Genomic DNA, 20,200 nt, shown 5'->3' on the forward strand with positions numbered 1-20,200 from the left:
GTTTTAATACACACCCCCAAATTCCTCCCAGGGATGGAGTTCAACTCCCATCTTGAAGTGGTCTAAACTCATGATGCATTTAAAGGGGAAACTAGGAACAGTGGTGGAGAGCTGAGATCTCTCATTTTACTGCTGTGATGAGAGACCATGATCAAGGCAACTCTTATAAGGGCATTTAATTGGGGCTGGCTTACAGGTTCAGAGGTTCAGTCCATTATCATCAAAGCAGGAACATGGCAGCATCCAGGCAGGCATGATGTAGGAAGAGCCGAGAGAGTTCCAACTCTTGTTCTGAAAGCAGCAAGCAGCAGACTGGCTTCCGGCAGCGAGGGCAAGGGTCTTAAAGCCCACACCCATAGTGACTCACCTACTCCAACAAGGACACACCTTCTAATAGTGCCACTCCCTGGGCCAATCGTATACAAACCACCACACCTCTCAACCAAAGGATCAAAGTCAATGTCACCAGTAATAAGATGGGATCATGTGGGAGGGGAGGTTCTCCCTCAAGATCTATAACCCCAGTCGAATAGACGAGCACAGAGAGAGTCACATTAAGGGGCATATTTCAAAATTTCTACACAGAAGGCTTCAAAGCTTCAGGAAGAGCTGAGCAAACATCATCAGTAAGAAGAGGAAACAAAACAGATACTTAATTGAGACATAGTATAATTTCCAATTAGAACAGTAACATAGAAAAAACTACTGGAATTCTTTTAGAACTGGACCATACCCCCAGCCTATCCTTGTGTTCTGTCCATCTACAGTTATTTGTAAATTAAGTTTCTTCCAAAGCCAATGTAGTTGCTACTTTTTAATTTAAAAATATTTTTGAGACAAGGTCTCATATAGTTTATTATCAACTCTAACTCATCGTGTAGCCAGCTGGTCTTGAACCCCTGACTCTCCTGCTTCAGGCTTCTCAGGGCTGCTATTATTAATGATGTACCACTTGATGTCCCCAGAGTGCCATAGTCAGCTTGTGGACACTGAGAGGAATATGTGCCTTCTAAGTTTTTGGTAATTTTTACTTCTGAATTTATTTATTTGTTTGTTTGTTTGCTTGTTTATGACAATTTGATGGTTCTATATTGAGCAAATATGGAAGACAGTGCCTTTCTCTTCTGGAAAAAAAATCCTTCTTTTCAGTGTAATCTTATTTAACCAGTGTGGTGGTCTGAATATGTATGGTCCCCATAGAATCATGTGTTTAAATGCATGGTCCATAGGGAGTGGCACTATTAGGAGGTGTGGCCTTGTTGGAGTATATATGGCCTTACTGAAGGAAGTATGCCACTGTGAAGGTGGGTTTTGAGGTCTCATATGTCCAAGCTACACCCAAGATGGTACACAGTCTCCTGCTGCCTTCAGATCAAGATGTAGAACTCTTGGCTCCTCCAGCACCATGTCTACCTGCACATTGCCATGCTTCCCACCATAATGATAATGAACTAAACCTCTGAAACTGTGAGTCAGCCCTGATTAAATGCTGTCCTTTATGAGAGTTGCCTTGGTCATGGTGTCTCTTCACAGCAATAAAACCCTAACTAAGACAACCACTGTTACATTTAAATATTGATATACTCTATTTACATATGATAATACCACAAGTGCCTTCTTTGAAAGTGTTCTTTTGAAAATAATTAAGAAATCCAGGTAAAGAGGGATAAAAATATTTAATCATTGAAATACATTGGTAAACTGAGTTCCTTACACTGCCGTCATAAGTAGATACACACGTTGTTAGCAAATTAAGAATTTTCCAGATACCCCACTAAACATTAACTGTCCTCGGTTATGTCCTAAGAGACAGTGCAGAGTTAACATTATGAGATGCTCAGGCTACACAAGGGGAGAACAGGCAACTGGGTGGCTGCAGAATATTTATAATTATTTAAGCCTTTGACTATAAAGAAAGGAGGAATTTAATCCACATAGCATGCACATTTAACGAGTTCATTTTCAAATGCTGCAATGTTCTTAACAAAGGCAATTCTCCCAGCATTTAAAATAAAAATCTTAAACCAACTAGTAAAAAAAGGGAGATGGTTGTAAGAATCCATTTACCAACTTTACAGATAAAAAATAATGACATGGAAATATTGAAGACAAGAGGCAATATATTACTTCAGGTAAATCCTTTATGTGGCCCTACGACCGTGTTATAAATACAATAAGTATTATGTCATATAAAAACTATCAAAAGATTATCAGTGAAAAGACATGCTCTTGGTGAACTGTGCTGAATGGCCAGGAGGGAAAACATCATGGTGTGGAGCCTGGTGGCCCAGGCCGGGGAGGGACAGCCTTTGTGGTCTCTCATTGGTGGGTGGCACAAAGTCCCTCCTATGACCTCAACTACACAGTTAGGATTGGGGCATAGCGGGAACGACCTTTCGGAATTTGTTTGAAGATAATTGTGTTCATTCAATGTCCCAGGAGCCAAGTTCCTTCCAAATTCATGAGCACGCTGTGAAGGAAAAATAAGAAAAGAGGGGAAAAAAAGAATTAGCACATTCAAAAAAATCACAACACAGACAAAAGCACATTGCCTAAGTCTGCAAACTACTTAACTGATTTGCTTTTAAATAGAGTGTATGTTCAATAGCCAGTCAACAAGTACTTGAGATTGAGTACTGGGCAGTATAGTTCTTAACATTGGTAATATTTATATAAAGAGACCAAATTGGATGCTAAGAGACTTGTAAAATAAAATTAAAAATTAAAATACAGAAAAATAGAATAACCAGGCTGTGTACACATCAGCACCAAACTCATACTATAGATCATCCAGTGATATTCCCGGCAATATACTACAGGGAGGACCTATGCATCCGCAGCCTGTGGAGCTCCCCCAGGGGGATGCTGATGGGACTGGCCCACACTGGCATCTGAGCGCCATCTTATAAACTGCTGTTTGCTGGGTGAGGGGAAAGCAGGGTTATGCCATCCATCACTTCCCTCCTGGATAGAGGATGCCTCTCAAAAAGTCATAGCTATATGGCCTGGTTTCCACTCTGGAGTCAGGTGTCTCAGAAATTATACATTTGTATCATCATGTAAGTCGTTCCTCAATTTGGCTCAAAATGTAGTCAACTGAGCCCATGAAGTGAATCTCATTCAGAAACGCCATGGTATTAGTCAAAAATAGTGTAGCATATCCTTCATATCAGAATCTTTCCACAACAGTCCTTGAATCAAGATTCTGCCCAAGAATGGGCCTGGAGAGTGATGGGTGTTGGAGTGCCATTGTGCCACGGACAAGTGGCACAATGGACACAGCCACTCAGGAAAAGCTTTCAGGTGATTCAAAGGTGAGGCAGAGGGAAACCAGGACCAACTGACTACGTACTTAGAGACACCATCAGAGAAAGAACAGACGGGGAGAGTGATAGTTAAACACATTTGGATCCAGGAGTATTGAGCGAGTCACGTATAGCCATGTGGGCTATGTCAGCAGTAACTGCTAAACTGTTACTAGGGAACTTCTGACCCCCACACAAGGGCAGGTGAGAAAGCTGAGGCTCAGCATAGCTCACCTGGGGTCTGTGCACAGCAGAGGGAACCAGGTTCCTGGCATGAGTCTACAGGACCCCTCTTCTGATCAGTTCTTATACTTTTGAAACATGTCATCATTACAGGGGCAGGAGGGAAATGTAGCACAGGCTGGCATTCCACCAGCTGGGCTTACACAGAAGGCGTGTCACACAGGGACTTCTACCAGAAACAAAATGACAGCAAGCCCAGAATTCTGTGTGAGGAGGGGAGGCACTCTATTCAAATAAATACTAGGCTTAAAAAAAAAAAAAAAAAAACAAAAACAAAACAAAAAAAAAAAACCTTGGCAAATTTTCAAGAGTTAGAGGATGAGGGGTGGATTCCAGTCTAAATCTCCATGCTGCCTCTCTGACGAGCCACTCTCCAGAGAACAATTCTAAGGCTGTTGTGGCTTCCATTACATAGTAGAACCTTATGTGCCCCAGCCCTCCATCAGGAAAACCACTCAACCTCCACCAGGAGACTTCTAGGTCTACCAATTCCAGGACTGACCATGGCTGGAGAAGAGGTGACCTCAATAACAAAGAACTCTTGCTTCTGGTCTGCTAGAGTCTAGGTTCTGGGGGATGGGAGGTATATGAAGAAGGGGTTTGGGGGGGAGAAGAGAAAAAGGTGGGGGAAGAAGGAGAGAAAGGGGAATAGAAAGGAAGAAGTTAAAGAAGACACAGGAAATGATGAAAGCAAGAGCTACCTACCATTCATTTCATTGAATTCTAGCAACCCTTATGTCTAACCAAAAGACCCATTCTATAGATTATAAAACTGAGGCCACAAGAGGAAAATAACCCATTCAACCAGCCTGTGGAAGAGCCTGAATTCAAACCTAAGGTTGACTTTGAACAGAGTCTGGGCTCTCTTGGGAAACAGCCCTCCTGAAAGGGGAGGCTTCAAAGGAGGCTAGGTGTGTTTGCCAAGACCAACACACAGTGGAGTGCCAGACAAAATGTACCATGGGGCATATCTCCTCCTGAACACAGCGTCTACACACTGTGCATTGATCCTCATGTGATTCCTAGCTGAGTCTCCCTAGCTGAGGTCTCCATCTGTCATTCAAGCCCTAAGCCCTACCAGGTTTGGGTGCACCCTGGTGTTTTAAGCAGGCATGCAACTTGCTCTTGTTAAATCCATCACACTGCATTGGTGAAAGAATGAAGAGAAACTACAGCAGAAAAGACAGTGGATGAGAGCTTCTGAGACTTTATCCCAGCATTCGAGATCTCTAAGATGCACACAGAAACTACAATCAGTTCTTCATCATCAAGGGTAAACACATGAGGTAATTCAGGAAAACACACAGAGGAGATGATTCAGGAAAATACAAAGTACCTCTTGAGTATCCAGCCGTCATGTTATCTTCCTCTAATCTTAGAAAGAGAATAACAGTTAGTGTTCAGATTTTTAAAAGCTCATTATATTTTCCAAAAAGCTACAAGCTACAAATAGTCTCATACACATGCATATGCACACATACACACACACATTCACATACACACATGCACACATGTGCACATGCATGCACATGCGCACGCACATGTGCCACATGTGCACACACATGAGCACACATACATGTGCACGCATATGCATGCATGCACCTACCCATGCACACACACATATACAAACATATACACATTCACACACATGCACAAACACACATGCATACACGTGTGCACGTGCACACACACATACACACACGCTCATAGAAATCATAAAGGGAGGGTGGACAAGATGGGTTCAAGGGTACAGGCTCCTGCTGCCTGAGCTTCATCCTAGAACCCACATGTATAGAACTGACTGCTGCAAATTGCCCTCTGAGCTCCACATGCAAACATACACTGGATAAATTAAAATGTGACGAATGATAAAACAAGCAGTAACAGACAACAAATAATGACAGTGTGTTTTAAGATAACGTGGTCAAGTTTGTGAGCAGTTCTTTTTCCTGTAACCCCTGCACTGCTGATAAGTCCATCATCTTCATGTTATGGAACTATAGCCCATGTTTGCAAACACTCCATCAACTTGCTTCAATGCTGGTTTTCCGTTTCACACTCATCAGCACTGAAATTAACGAGAAATCAAGAGTATCTGTGGCACGTGCACATAAATAAAACCCCTATTCGAAACCTCCAAGCAAACTGGGCTTTTGTGGAGGTTTCTTTAACATGTGGGTGCACTTTTGAGAAAACAGTGACAGGGAACACACAATTCACACATGGCTCACTGCCACTGCGGAACATGTGGTTAACCCAGGTAAGTGGAAAATATAAATTACATTTGTCTTTGAGACCAAGGAGATAGCTCAGTAGGCAAGGTAAAAGTGCCTGCTGGACAAGCATAACAACCTGAGTTCGAGCACCCAAACCCACAGTTACAAAAGAAACCTAGCATGGGAGCATGCTCTTGCAAATTCAGTGCTGAGAAGGCAAAGGCAGCTGGATCTCTGGGGCTTGCTTGTCAGCCAGATTAAAGGACTTGACAGGTTCCAAGTAAGTGAAAGAGCCTGTCTCCAAAAGAAAAGACAGCTCCCAAGGATCACTGGAGCCTCTCCTCTGACCTTCCCATACACGTGAATCTGCACACTCATAAATGCATACATGCACATACACAAACACCCACACCCATACACGTGTGCATGCACATACACATACACACACACACACAAGCACCCAGAAATGTAAATGCATACACATACATACACAAATACCCACTCGCATACATACACCTACACACACATACACACCCATACACAAAAACCCACACCCATATACACACACACAAATAAACACTTACACCTATATATACACCTATATACACATACATACCCATACACAAATACCCACACCCATATATACACACAAACACCCACATCTATACATTCATACACACACACAGATACACCCATGCATGCACACACAAACATCCACCCCCACATATACACAGACATACACATACATATACCCACACTCACAAATATACAGACACATTCATGCATATATCCAACATACATACATTGACACACCGATTCTCACACACATACAGATACACCCATACATGCACACACACACACACACAAACACCCACACCTATACAGTCACACACATACACCCATGCATGCACACACAAACATCCACCCCTACATATACAGAGACACACACATACATATATCCACACTCACAAATATACAGACATGCATATACCCCCACACACATACATAGACACACAAGTCACACACACACGCTTTTATTTTGAGGAAATAGCCCCACAAAACCCTTGCTTACTTTTCTGTACAGGCTTTGCCTGACTAGATGCCATGTTGACAGCTTCAGAGGGCAGGCCAACATACACTCCCCCGTAGTTTCTTTAAGAAAGAAATTAAATCAAGTTAAAGGGTTCTAGAGAGAGGGGGGCATCAGAAAACAGGGCATGGACCACTCCAAACAATTATATAATCATGAAGACAACTCGGGAAGTTTCAAAGATTCTTCAGTTTCTATGTTAGAAGGAAGCTCTGGGGAAATATCTGCATTAAATCAATAAAATGTTTAAATATCTTGCTTGTAATGAGAAAGAAGTGAGCTAAGTCAGTCAAGTGATGGGTCGAGGAATGTGTGCCAGGTGTCAATCATCACTTATGACAAATTCAGAGATCCCTGTGGGGTTAGGAGATGTGGAATAGTCAGAAATCATTTCCTCATAGGGAAAGAAGTATGTCATATGGGAGGGAGCCCTGGAGTGCAGTGTGGAGTGGAGCTGAGTGAACCTGAGGAAGAGCGAGAGAAAGAAGTGGAGAGGTGAGGAGGGGAAGCCACCTCAAGCACAGGAATGGATGGCACAGAGCCACACACAAGGCAGAGCACAAGCTTGACAGACCGAAGCCGAGATTCTGGGCTGGGCTGCACATCCCAGCCAATATCCCGGCTGATGGAACCTGTGTTCTGTTCCTGTGCTAGTGTGGTTACATCCATGTGCCATGGCCAAAACCACTCACATGAAACCAGCCGTGGCAGCACATACCTCCTCTTGTCGTCTTCGGTTATCGAGTCTTCTGTTCTAAAAAAAAGACCAAACACACCTGTGTGAGCCGCTCAGCTGCAAACCATCCTCGCAGTGTCACAAACAAAGTGGAGCTAACAGTGCCCCTGGTTCACGTTCACTCCCACCCTGCACCTCTGTAGCACAGTGCTCTGGCTGGCTCTGACCACATAGTAAAGTCTGAGCAACTTTCTACATATCAAAATGGATAAACTCAGCGAATGCCAAAAAGCCTAATGGGTAAACCAAATAAAGAACAGGGGACAGCTGAGACCGGAAAGGCCACACAGCTGGATGTCAGAAAGCTGGCACCCACTCTGCTCTCCCCCAGAGATCGACAATGACAAGTTGCCTGGGTCTCCTTTGTAAAGTAAGGGGTGAGATGGAGACCCCCCTCACTGTGATATGGGGCCCCTAGTGCCACCAGAGAAGCCCAGCCACAAGTCATGAGACTTCTCTCATGAGAAAGAGCTACAGCCAACTTGATTTCCCTTTGTTCAGAAACTGAGCCATTAATACACATTCTACTACAAAGAGTCAGAAAACATTCCAAAGAAAGCTCTTAGGGGGTCTCTCCTCCTTAAAACACATAGCGTCAGTGCTGGAGACATAGCTCAGTTGTTAAACGACTTGTGGTACAAGCAGCAAGACCATAGTTTGAACTCCAGAAGGCGGACATGGTGATGCATGCTTGTAATCCGAGCAGTTTGGAGGGCAGAGTCAGGCCAACACTTGGGTGACCGGCTACACCTTATTGCTAAGCCAAAGGCCAGTGACAGCCTCTGTCTCAGCAAACAAAATAGACACCTCAGGTAAAACACCTGAGCTTGACCTCTGGTCTCTACATGCATGTGTGCACACACATGCACATACATGCACACAAATGTATACCTGTATGGACTTACATACAAAAATGGCCTGGCATGTACTTTTACTCAAACGAAATGGACGCATCCTGTAAACCAACACCTGAACTTGATCAGGCCTCTGGGTGCCTCTGACAGACTCTCTCCTTGTGCAAGAGGAGTGCCCATTCCACAAAAATTCCCCTGCCAATCTCTAAGTGGATGCCGTACTGGGGCCCTGGTTAGCACACACAGGGTACTTTTCTTAGATAAATGCAATACTCTAAAGACAACATCGTGGTCATCCAGAAGGGGCCTCACTCAGAACCAACATCAAACACCTCCAAACCCCCTCGTCGAATCTTCTGATTCTAGCGGCCCCACCATGGTTTTACACACTTAGAATTTGAGTCGGCTCCTGCCGTGCACACACCTGTGATCTCCCTCCTTGCCAGCAGATCTGACAGTCACCCAATGAATACTGCCCGTGAGCACAGTGACACGGAGCTGGGGTGTGACATCCATCCTGGGTTGTCATTTATGGAACAGAACCCTGTATTTATATGCATCTCAGTCATCAGTTTCACTCGCTCTTGCAGGAGAGCCAAATCCCCTGTAACTGAGGAGCATGAGAGTCACGCTGTATCAGACACTGTGTTGTGCGCATTGCTGAGTCTTAATTAGATGATATTTACTACTTCAAGCTAAAATGGATTCACAAATTTGTAGCACAGATGACAGGAAAACAGCAGTGAGTGCTCAGTCATGATTATAACTGTGTGCTGCGGTCCCAAGTGACTCACACTACCGTGAAGGCATTACTTGTGAAGCTGGATGTAACTGGTAGGTTTGGACATGCATGATGTCTTATGGCTTCTTTTCCACATTCGATTTCTTCTGCCTAACCCCAATTCAAAGTTTCTCTTTCCCAAATACAAGAAAACAGTGATGTTTAATATTTATTTTTAATTGTGTGTCTGTTCCTATTTGTCTGTCTGTCTGTCTGTCTGTCTGTCTGTCTGTCTGTGGGGATGTGCGTATGGCCTTTGCAGCCCAGAGGCATAAGACCCACCGTACCTGGAATTACAAGTAGTTGTGAGCTGCTCAATGTGAGTGTCCAATACAAGAGCAGTCTACATCCTTAACTGCCGAGCCATCTTCTCGGCCCATATTTTAAACCTATTATCTCTTATCAGTTATCTAAAGCCCAGTCTGTATTCCCAGTATAAACAACCTTTACACACACAACCAGCAGGAAATGGTAGCACAGTCATCACACTGAGTCATTGAAGTTTCGGATATAAATGTTCTAACATCACCATGTGTAATGGGTTCTAAGATGTCCAGTCTTGGGCTGGGAAAGGGTCTGTGGGTAAAATGCTTGCTGAGGGAATGTGAGGGCTTGAGTTTGGGTCATCGGCATTCATATAAGAAGCCGAGAAGGTGTGCCACAATCCCAGAACTATGCAGAAACACGAAGCTTCCTAGGACAGCCTGGCTAGCTAGAGTCAGTGAGCCTGTGTTCAGTGGGAGGCCCTGGAATCGGTGGGAGACCCTACCTCAATAGAACGGAGGGCAATCAAGAACCGTACCTGATGTCATCTTTGGGCTTCCACATTCTCTCACATATATACACAAACACACACAAACACACACATACCCACACATACATATACATACACACATGTATACATACACACACATGTACACACACACATACACATGTGCACACATATACACACATATGTACACACATATACATACATACACACACACACACACACACACATGCACAGTCCCGTCTTCTAAACCTTCAGCTAAGCTGTGAAGCCTACTTTGGTGTGTTTGCCTCTGTGTATGAAACTACCACCTGACCAATTTTTCACAAATAACTATTCTTAATTCTGGGACCGGAGCCCTGGGCTTTAAAAATGGCCTCAGTGGGTTTGGGATGGAACTCAGTTGATAGAATGTTTGTCTAGGGCTAGAGAAATGACTCAGTGGTTAAGAGCACTGACTGCTCTTCCAGAGGACCTCGGTTCAATTCCCAGCAACCACATGGTGGCTCACAACCATCTGTAAGTCCAGTATCTGACAACCTCACACAGATATGCATGCAGGCAAAACACCAATGCACATAAAATAAAAATAAATTATTTTTTTAAAGTCTAGTGTGCCCTAGGCCCAGGGTTCATTCTCCTGACCCACATAAACTGGGTGTGTTAGCATACATCTGAATCCTGGAACTCAGGAAAAGGGTCGGGATTAGGGGCTTAAGGTCATCCTCGGCTATATGGTGAGCTTAAAGCCAGAGTGGGATAGAAACCTTGTCTCAAATTTTAAAACAAAAAACAAGTCGTTGTCAACCAGTCTATGATGGTCATTGTTGGTTGTCAACTTGACTATACCTAGAATGAACTACAATTCAGAAATGGAAGGCTCACTTGTAATCTGAGGTGGGGAGATGTGGGCTTTTGATTCTGATCTCGAGGTGGGAAGATATACTATTAATCTGGGTCACCCCATCTGCTGGACGCCTATAGAAGAACATGGAAGAAGGGAACTGTTGCTCTTGCCTGCTTGCCCTTGCCTCGGCTAGCAAGTCCATTCCTTCACTGGCACTGGAGCCTACTTCTTTAGGAATCTAGCAGACACAGAAGAGCAGCTGGGACACCCAGCCTTGTGGGACTGAGCAACTACTGAATTCCTAGACTTTCCATTCACAGCCATTGTTGGATTAGCTAGACTGCAGTCTGTAATTCATTCCAATAAAGTGTGTGTGTGTGTGTGTGTGTGTGTGCGCGCGCGCGCACGCGTGTATATGTGTGAAGAGAGAGAGAGAGCGAGAGACCATAAGCTCTATGTGTAGCTCTAGAGAATGCTGACTAATATAGAGCCCCTCCTGTGTATCAGGGGAGGACGGGATACATCAGCACTCTTCCTCCCAATAGCTCTGAGAGCTTCAATCTACAGAAATCAGTGCAGGGAACACTGGACTTCAAATGTAGGAAGAAGGGAGCTCAAACACGATACTCCACAGCCTTTTATTCACGGAGAAAGAGAAAAGGCCTAGCCCCAGAGAGAGATCACAGTGGTGGCTTCCCAGAGGTGAAGCTGCCTACATGCCAAGCTTGGGAAAGCATGAGCATTAGCCTGCCTCCCAGCTCAACTGGCTCCTGAGGCTCTTCCACCACCTGCTTGGCAATCCTTCACAGCAGATATCAGTTTCCCTTTAAAGATGCAAAGAAGAAGAAAGCTTTAGCAAGAAGCAGATTCCTGGGAAGAAGAAGGCCTGGAGATGTGGAGCCAAAGGCCCAACAGGCCAATGGGACTGCCTTAAGGTGACTAGGATTTTAGGCTCCAGTTAAGAGTCTTGTCTGTCCACAGTTAGCATCCCCATGCTCAAAGACAGTCAACTGTGAAAGAAGGTTGTGGTGGTTTGTATATGCTTGGCCCAGGGAGTGGCAATATTAGGAGGTGTGGCCTTGTTAGAGTAGGTGTGTCACTGTGGACGTGGGCTTAAGACCCTCACCCCAGCTCCCTGAAAGTCAGTCTTCCACTAGCAGCCTTCAGATGAAGATGTAGAACTCTCCACCCTGCACCATGCCTGCCTGGATGCTGCCCTGCTCCCACCTTGATGATGATAGACTAAGCCTCTGAACCTGTAAGCCAGCTGGATTAAATGCTGTCCTTTATAAGACTTACCTTAGTCATGGTGTCTATTCACAGCAGTAAAACACTAAGACACAGGTCAAGAGGTGCCAATTAAACTCAGGGAGCAGGAGGGGGAAAGTTTGAGTTTCCAAAAAACCACCATGCTGGGCTGCCCTGGAAAAGATCACTGGAATGTGGCATCTTCCAAAAGAAGCCCAGCACATGTACATACATACACACATACACACATGCAGACACAATGGGAATATGCCATTTTCCAACAAAAGTCCTTCAAACATGCACACACATATACATGAATGCATACACCTGTATGTGTGGACAAACACACACACACAAATATATGCAAACATGTAAATATGCATTTAAATACAAAAACAATATATGTGTACACAAGAAACACAAGTGCATACAAAAACATGTATACTTATACACAAACTCGTATGAACATATGCATATAGAAATATATGTGACACATGAAAATACAAATATATGTGTACAAAGAAATACCTACATACACACAATAGGAGCAGTGCATAAAAACATAAGGATGCATACAAATAAATATGCATGCACACATACATGCATGTATACATAAGCATATATGTGCACCTACACTCAAAAGTATACAGATATACAGACAATCATGCTTGCACATAAGAACACATGCACACATCTGTGCATAGAAATAAACAAATATACACACAAACACACACAAAGATGTACAAGTACACACATACAGGAAAGCACACATATGGATTCATGTACAGAAACACATATGTGTACACATTAAAACCTACATGCATACATATGCATGTGTGCTGGCATATACATACTTCCACACATGTGCACAGATGCACACACACATATTTGCCCATAAGCATACAATTATAAACATACATGCACACACAAACTCAAACATGCATGCACCTATACTCAAACACATGGACATATGCATATGTGTACACCTATACATGTGCACATTTCATAATTGCACACATGCGCTCAAACACAAATGTACATGCAGAGGTGCACACACATGTAAATACACACACACACACAAACATATAGTATATGCACTCTTACTCACAAACATGTACATAAAGCACAAATGTACACATATGCCCACATGTATACATACTTGTAAATATATGCATGCACACACACATAAACACATGCATACATGCAGATACCATATACACAAAATCATGTACACACAAATGTGCACACACACATAAAAACATTCACATAGAAAAATACACACAGATGTGCCACTCAGACTTTGCGTGACTGCAGTATTTGAGGCGTAAACTTCAAGGAAAGTCAGTCTCCTGTCTCCACATTGTCGCCTGGCACCCCAAACTCAGAGGTGGCCCAGATATGTCCTCATACTTGTGTGCTGGGGCCCACCAAGATGTCATTTCTTAACAGCTAGAAAGAGAAAATTCGGACATTGCTCTCTGACCTTCACCAATGTTCCAACGTCCTAGTCAAACCCTGGCTTGGAACGTTAAGCCATTCTAATTGCCTCCAGCATTGTGGGTAGGGCATTGAAGCTTACAGAAAGAGATACAGCATAGAGCATTCAGCAGCAGGCAGTCTGCATTCAGCATTAGGACTCGATTGCACTCGGACTAGAACCAGAACTTAGGTGGACTAAGTGTTAGATTCATGTACTCCGTAGCCCCCCGGGCCCAGAGCACTTGGGCCTGGGGGTGCAGCACCAGTTGAGATTCAAGAGAGTGAGCATTCGAGATTCGAGCATTCAGCATTGAGGATTCGAGATTCGAGTCTCTGTCCTCCTGGCTGGCACACCCACAGCTACATCCCCCTTCCCCCAGACTCTGGCTGGGCCCATGTGGCCCGAGCATGCTCAGAGTCCGGGGGAGTTGCACCAGTCCATAAGAGATGGCTGCTGTTTTAGACCTAGTGTGTTTTAGGTGGCCTCAGATGTACCTTGACTACTGAGCTACCAGATTTTTCATCTCTCTTTTGCAATGACTGTAAAAGCCACATGTCATTTTTAAGAAATACACTCAGACCTTACACTGCTCGTGTCGAGTCTATTTGTCAAAGCCGAATCCCATGCACACCTGGCCAGAACCCATCACCCCGCAGAATAAGGGACCCTGTAAGAAACCCCAGTCCATGGCACAGATGCACAAACACAAAGGCACAAACACACACACATACAAACACACACACAAACACTGGCACATATTTATAGATATAAACACATACAACATAAGCATGCAAACACAACCATACACACATGCACACACATGCACACTCATACACATTGGTGTGGAAAACCAACTTGCCTCTAGATCATTCCTTCATTCCTTGTAGAGAGAAGTGCACATTATCCGGCAGTGTTTCAAAACTACAATGTTAAATTAATCTCAGCACTTGCTGAGAAACTTAGGAAGGAACTTGAAGTCTTCTGGGCTCCAACTTGTCTTCAAGTTCGAATACTATCCTCACTATGTGAGCAACAGAGCTGACTAACCTGTGCACCCTTGTAAGGAATCGCTATACCATTTGTCCCCCACCCCACAGAACTCTATAGTCTGAAGAAGTCTGTCATTAACCTGCCTTCGTGATGCATTTGTTAATAGTTTCCTTGTTTAGGGTCAGAGAGAATGTTTGCAGAGTACTAAATGACCAGGATTCCCACAGGGAACATAGATTAATTTGAAAAGGTCAAGTTTGCAGCAGCACTGTAAGTGCATGGAAACTTCTGTTAGGTACAGAAGTCATGGAAATCATTAGTTAATGATGTAGTGTTAAGCTGGCTGTGCTGGGTCAGAACACCCACAGCCATGTAAGCTCTGAGAGATGATCTATCCCTCACTGGGGCTGCGATCCATTCTCCCTCATGGCCACTAAGGCTCCATGGGGAAGGTGGTGACTTTCACATGGCTTGCAGCTGTACCTAGTGGATTGTAAGATCTTCCTCAGGGGCTGAGAGCAGAACATTGAACCACACTTTCCCCCAGCTCTGTGAGAATGGGAACCACCAAGGGAAGAAGAGTCCAGATGTTTCTCCAAAGCAGGCAGTGTCATTGCTCTATGCCAGAACTGAAGCACATTGGGAAAAGCAGATAACAGGATGACTTGGCTGCCTGGAGTCTCTCTCTCCTTGGAGAGGAGAACCGGCAGATTGAATTGAATTGTTCCAAGCTGGAAGAGATAAAGTAAAAATGAGGTAAAGTCACAGCTCATCAACCAGAAAGAGGACCAGAAGGATTTACTGCACTTGATAATGGGCTTTGGGAGTTAACTGGTCCAGAGAGCTCTGTGAACTCAGCTCACCCATAGTCTCATCCTGTAGAAAAGGAACAGTGCCAGATGCAGCAACGTGCATGGTGTATAAACTCAGTGCTCCTATGCAGAGACAGAAGATGGATACAGGATTGTCCCCTGAAACAACCTAGCTAGCCTGGCACTATGCAGAGAAACAACAAGAAACCCTGTCTCAAACACATGCCCACCTGCACATACATGAGAGCACACACAAATGGCCAGTGGCGGCTCTCCTTTGTGCTGACTGACCACTAATATATTACTTGGTATTGAGCACAGAGTCCATCTCCATCCCAGAACTGAGCATGTGTGTTATGTACTAAACAAACTTCCTGCTTTCTGCTCACGAACTGCCAGTGCTAACCAGGTCATTGACGTGATGGACAGTATGATATGTTGTGGGGTGTCACTAAGTTCAAAGCCTTGCAGACTAGAAGGTGGAGAAAACCAGGGGACTCGTCTAATACAGAAGCAAACATGCTCATTTGTTACACAAGCTGCTTCTGGAACAGAGACCCAGTATTTTCAGACCACAGGCTTTGACACAAAGTCAGGTGAATATATGATTTTTTTTCCTCATTTATACACCAGTCCCTTCTAGTTGAAATTTGTGTCCCTATCATCCTTCTCTGAGATGGCCTGCCTCCTATATCACCCAATGACTAAGTCAAATGCACATGGGAAAGGTGTCTCTGTGAAATCATGCTTTCAAGTCTTTTCAGAGACAGCATCAATCATAGAAATGCCCTGCGGGTGCACTCTGACCTTCCACCAGTTATCCTAGTAGTGAAAGAAAATTCAATGGTTTTTCATTAGGCCTTAGCTACTGTGATGGCCTTCACTTCATGGTCATAGGGCCACTGGGGGATGAAGCCAGGTGGCAAATACACTATTCCTGGAGCTTATGGCTGTAAAAACTCAGAAATCACTGAGAGCATGGGTTGGCAGACTACAGCATCAGCTGCGACTCTAGCCTTGGCCCAAATTTCATTTTCCTTACTAGACTACACAAGCCACTCTGGGAATGGTGGGCAACAGATCCTCTGGAGTTGATAAACTCAGAGCCAGGAACTGGGAGATCGAGTTTCTGCCTTTTGCTCTTGGCACGGCCACTTCAGGAGGTTGATCTGACTTGGGCCTGGAGACCTAGATCAAGGGTTGTGGCTTTTCTGTTGTGGTGACCCTAATCAGTCTTCTGGTCCACAGAAGGGGTTTTGGAGTGTTACTGTTGTTGTTGTCGGTATATCTTACCATAATAAAATAAATAAATATTCTAGAGAGACAGAGATACTGAGCATTTAGAAGGCTGTGCTTCTAATTAATCCCTGGGAGCCTCTGGTGAACTAGCTGTCATCAAACCCTGCTCCATGTTACAGCATCTTCATGGTTTCTTACCACCGTGAGGCCCACAAATTTATTAAGCTTTCACACTGACCTGGAGATTAAGTTCTGCCCATTGTCAGCAGCTCCTCTGGGACGCCACCATGGATGGTCAGCAACCATCCCAGAGCTTCCTGGAGCTGAGAGGCCAAATCTTTTAAATTCGGACCCCATTTTAAAGAACCTGGCCTAAGTTTGAATTCAGGTAAACTAACAGTCTGGCACCTAGCATTAGTTTCCAAGCTGTCCCCCAATAAAACCCGAGCCTAGCTCCAGTCTCTAGGCTAATCCCCAACAATACCAGCGTTTCCAGGTTACACCCTCAATAAGACCAGTGTCTCCAGGTTATCCCCCCAACAAACCTATACCCCAGGTTACAAGCCCACCCCCTGCCTAACGACCACAAATGCAGAAGGGAGCAGAAGTTAAGTTTATGATATGACTCCCAGCACCAGCCAATTTTGTTAAAGGCCACAATAGCTTTCCAATTAGATGCTTGCACACATATTCCCTGCTTGTTGCTTACTATAAAGCCTTGCCCCATAGACATTTGGGGCTCCCCCACCACCAAAACCATCCTGTATGACAGCAGTGTGCTTGGGGGATACAGAGCTAGCTCAAATAGAATAAAGACCCTGCTGTGAGTTGCATCAGATTGGCGTGTGTGTGTATGCGTGTGTGTGTGTATGCGTGTGTGTGTATGTGTGTGTGTATGCGTGTGTGTGTGTGTGTGTGTGTGTGTGTATGTGTGTTTCAGGATCACTAACATTTTCCTGGCACAACAGAGCCCCTCCCTTTGCTCACATACTTCTCTGCCTCTTCCTTCTCCTTAGAGACAGGCTCTGTTCTGCAGAGCCACTAAGTGATAATGGAGAGATGGATAACAATCCCATCGCATGTCTCTCTGCCTAGAGTAGAAGCTCATAGGTCTTGGTTTTGATAGCCAAACTGACTAAAGTGATAGCATTAAATTCTAAGCTTACCAGATCTGGATTCTTTTAATCACACCAGGGTTAATAAACTGAGTCTAGTCAGGCACAACTCTCTCCTGTTTAGTTGTGTGTCCTAAGACTCCATTCCCACACATGTTCTCCAGGCTTCACCAGTTAGGGTGACTCTGAAACTCTGGTGATTATCTGGCAATGTGTATTCTCATAATGCTTGGCCAGTGGAGCCCACAGATCCATTCTTATTTTGGGACCTCAGCTCCTCCCACCTTTGTGGCTCTCAGGCTGATGTGGCATCTTTAAATCTAAGGACTATGAGTACATTGGAGCAGCTGCTAAGCACCCCAAGCAAGGCAAGCCCCACCAGGTGAGGGACCCAGATAGACATTTCCCATTCACGGCTCTGTGGTGCTTAAAGCCCTGCCAGAGAAGTGAAGCTGCTGGCTGGCAAAATGGAGCAAGAAAACCAGCTCTTCCTCATTCATTTCACATGTTCTAGCTTAGACCCGTCTAGCACTCTTGAGAGAGGATAAAAGAAATCGAAAGGCTACAACAGCTGTCTCTTATCTAACTGGAGCCGAAACTGCTGCAAGACACCACTGCTGTAGTGCCTAACTAAATCTAAAGCCTGCCCACAAGACACTGTTTGTGAGCTCTTGTTTGTTTGTGGTTTTAGATTTGGGGGTTGGAGTTTTCATGCTGCAGATTTAACCCGGAGCTTCGCAGGGCTTTCCACACTACACAGCATGTCTCCACTGAATATGCCACATTAACACCGCTTAATGACTTCTCTCTCCCACAGACAGCTGAGCGCAGAGTAAAGGGAGGAAGGAGAGATGAACGGGGTCTGGGAGGATGTCCTTTAAGGACATATAAAAAAATCTTATTGCATTTTTATTTATGTGTGTGCATGTGTGCACATGCACGTCATGGTGTGCACGGGATGTCAGGGGACAACTTACTAGAGTCATTTCTCTCCCTCTACCATGTGGGTCCCATGGATCAGGCTCGGGTCCTCAGCCACAGTGACCAGTGTGCCTTCATCAGCAGGCCATTTCACCTGAAATCTTTAAGTAATGTTAAAGGCCTAGAAAGGTGGATATTTGAATGGAGCTCATCACCTGATGGCTGACTAAGGAGACAATTCAAGTTATCCATTATCAGTCATGAATGCTTCAAAGCCAATATAAGGAGAGGCCAGTTAGCAAGAGAAAGAGGGGAGCCTGGGGAAGGGAATGGAACCATGAACTGCATTTGGTGTAATTCCACAGCTGCACCCAGAACCCATCTTACCAAGAAGACTCGTCTCTTTGGGCTCAAGAGCAGAAACACCAAGAACTTGAGATGAGTTTTAAGGAGACACCGCTTCATTCCATAGTGGCACATCAACCAGTAAGCTGAAGAATAATGTGTGTGACTCACTCGTCTTTCTCAGAGGGAACAGGACTCTTCCTTGTATCAAGATTGTGTCTCATTTTTGGTTATCCCCACTGTTTGAAAACTATGTGGAATGTGGTTTAATATTTTAAAAATATATGAGTGGAACATTGCTAATCATTTTATGAGGCATGTCTAAAAAGTTCTAAACCACAGAAACCTTTCCAAAGACTCAGCCGTTAGCCATTAAGAAGCAAGTTTATAAAACACACTGAGAAGTTTATTGAAATGAGGTCTGTCTTTGTTAGCAAAGATTAGGTTTTCAAGGAAAAAGATGTCAAGATTAAAGCCACCCACTGAGTATAGTAATCTCCAAGACTGAGATCACAAACTCCCAGAACTATGGTAACAACGCCAATGAGAATGTTTGCAAAAACACATATTACTGAAGGCAGACCGCTGTAACTAAAACCCCTCCTGCTTTCAATGTCTTGGGATTGTGGGTACATCCTCCATTTATGGGTGAGACATGATTCGCTCAGCAGAGTAGGGTGCCTTTGAGAAAAAGAGAGAGAGAGAGAAAGAGAGAGAGAGAGAGAGAGAGAGAGACCAACCCAGAGAGGGGGAGTATTAGAGAGCACACAAGTACCATGGCAACCATTGAATCTAAGATTATAGATGGTGCCTATCGATCCCACTTGCAGCTACTTCCTGTGAGCTTGCCAAACGCAGCATGACGTTCTTCTTCGCCATCTCTGAGTCAATCATACATTGATCCAGAGGCTGCAAATAATTAGACACCTTTCTGCTTCATCCTCATCTTATAGACTTTCCTAAGTGGACCAGATACTGAACGTCTCCTGAGCTGTAAATAAGCTCTATTTGCTTTTAAGTCTGGCCTCTAGAAGATGGACCACTTCCCAGCTGGCCATAGCCTGTAGCTGCTCGGCAAAGGGTGGGCTCTCTATCCAGCTTTTCAATACTGTACTTTGTATGTGACCATTTAAAAATAACCATCTATACAACAAAATCTTTCAATTGTTTTACACTATGGTTTTCATTCTATCAGCAACTAGCACATTG

At 44.3% G+C, this 20,200-nt stretch overlaps 1 protein-coding gene across 2 annotated transcripts in view; it reads right to left on the reverse strand.

The window, feature by feature from the left end:
- Nucleotides 1-1,661: 1,661 nt before the first annotated feature.
- Nucleotides 1,662-20,200, reverse strand: part of CUNH12orf75 (chromosome unknown C12orf75 homolog) — a 43,621-nt gene continuing 25,082 nt past the window's right edge. The window contains exons 3-6 of one of the 2 annotated variants that reach the window (XM_031350143.1): nucleotides 7,573-7,608; nucleotides 6,837-6,916; nucleotides 4,885-4,917; nucleotides 1,662-2,470 (exon numbers count right to left, since the gene is read on the reverse strand). In XM_031350143.1, the coding sequence (XP_031206003.1) occupies nucleotides 2,460-2,470; nucleotides 4,885-4,917; nucleotides 6,837-6,916; nucleotides 7,573-7,608 (160 nt within the window). In that variant the 3' untranslated portion in view covers nucleotides 1,662-2,459. Of the gene's footprint in view, nucleotides 2,471-4,884; nucleotides 4,923-6,836; nucleotides 6,917-7,572; nucleotides 7,609-20,200 lie in introns of both variants that reach the window. The other variant, XM_031350144.1, reaches the window with a different exon arrangement.

The sequence above is a fragment of the Mastomys coucha genome, unplaced genomic scaffold, assembly GCF_008632895.1.
Source record: "Mastomys coucha isolate ucsf_1 unplaced genomic scaffold, UCSF_Mcou_1 pScaffold4, whole genome shotgun sequence".
NCBI lineage: Eukaryota > Metazoa > Chordata > Mammalia > Rodentia > Muridae > Mastomys > Mastomys coucha.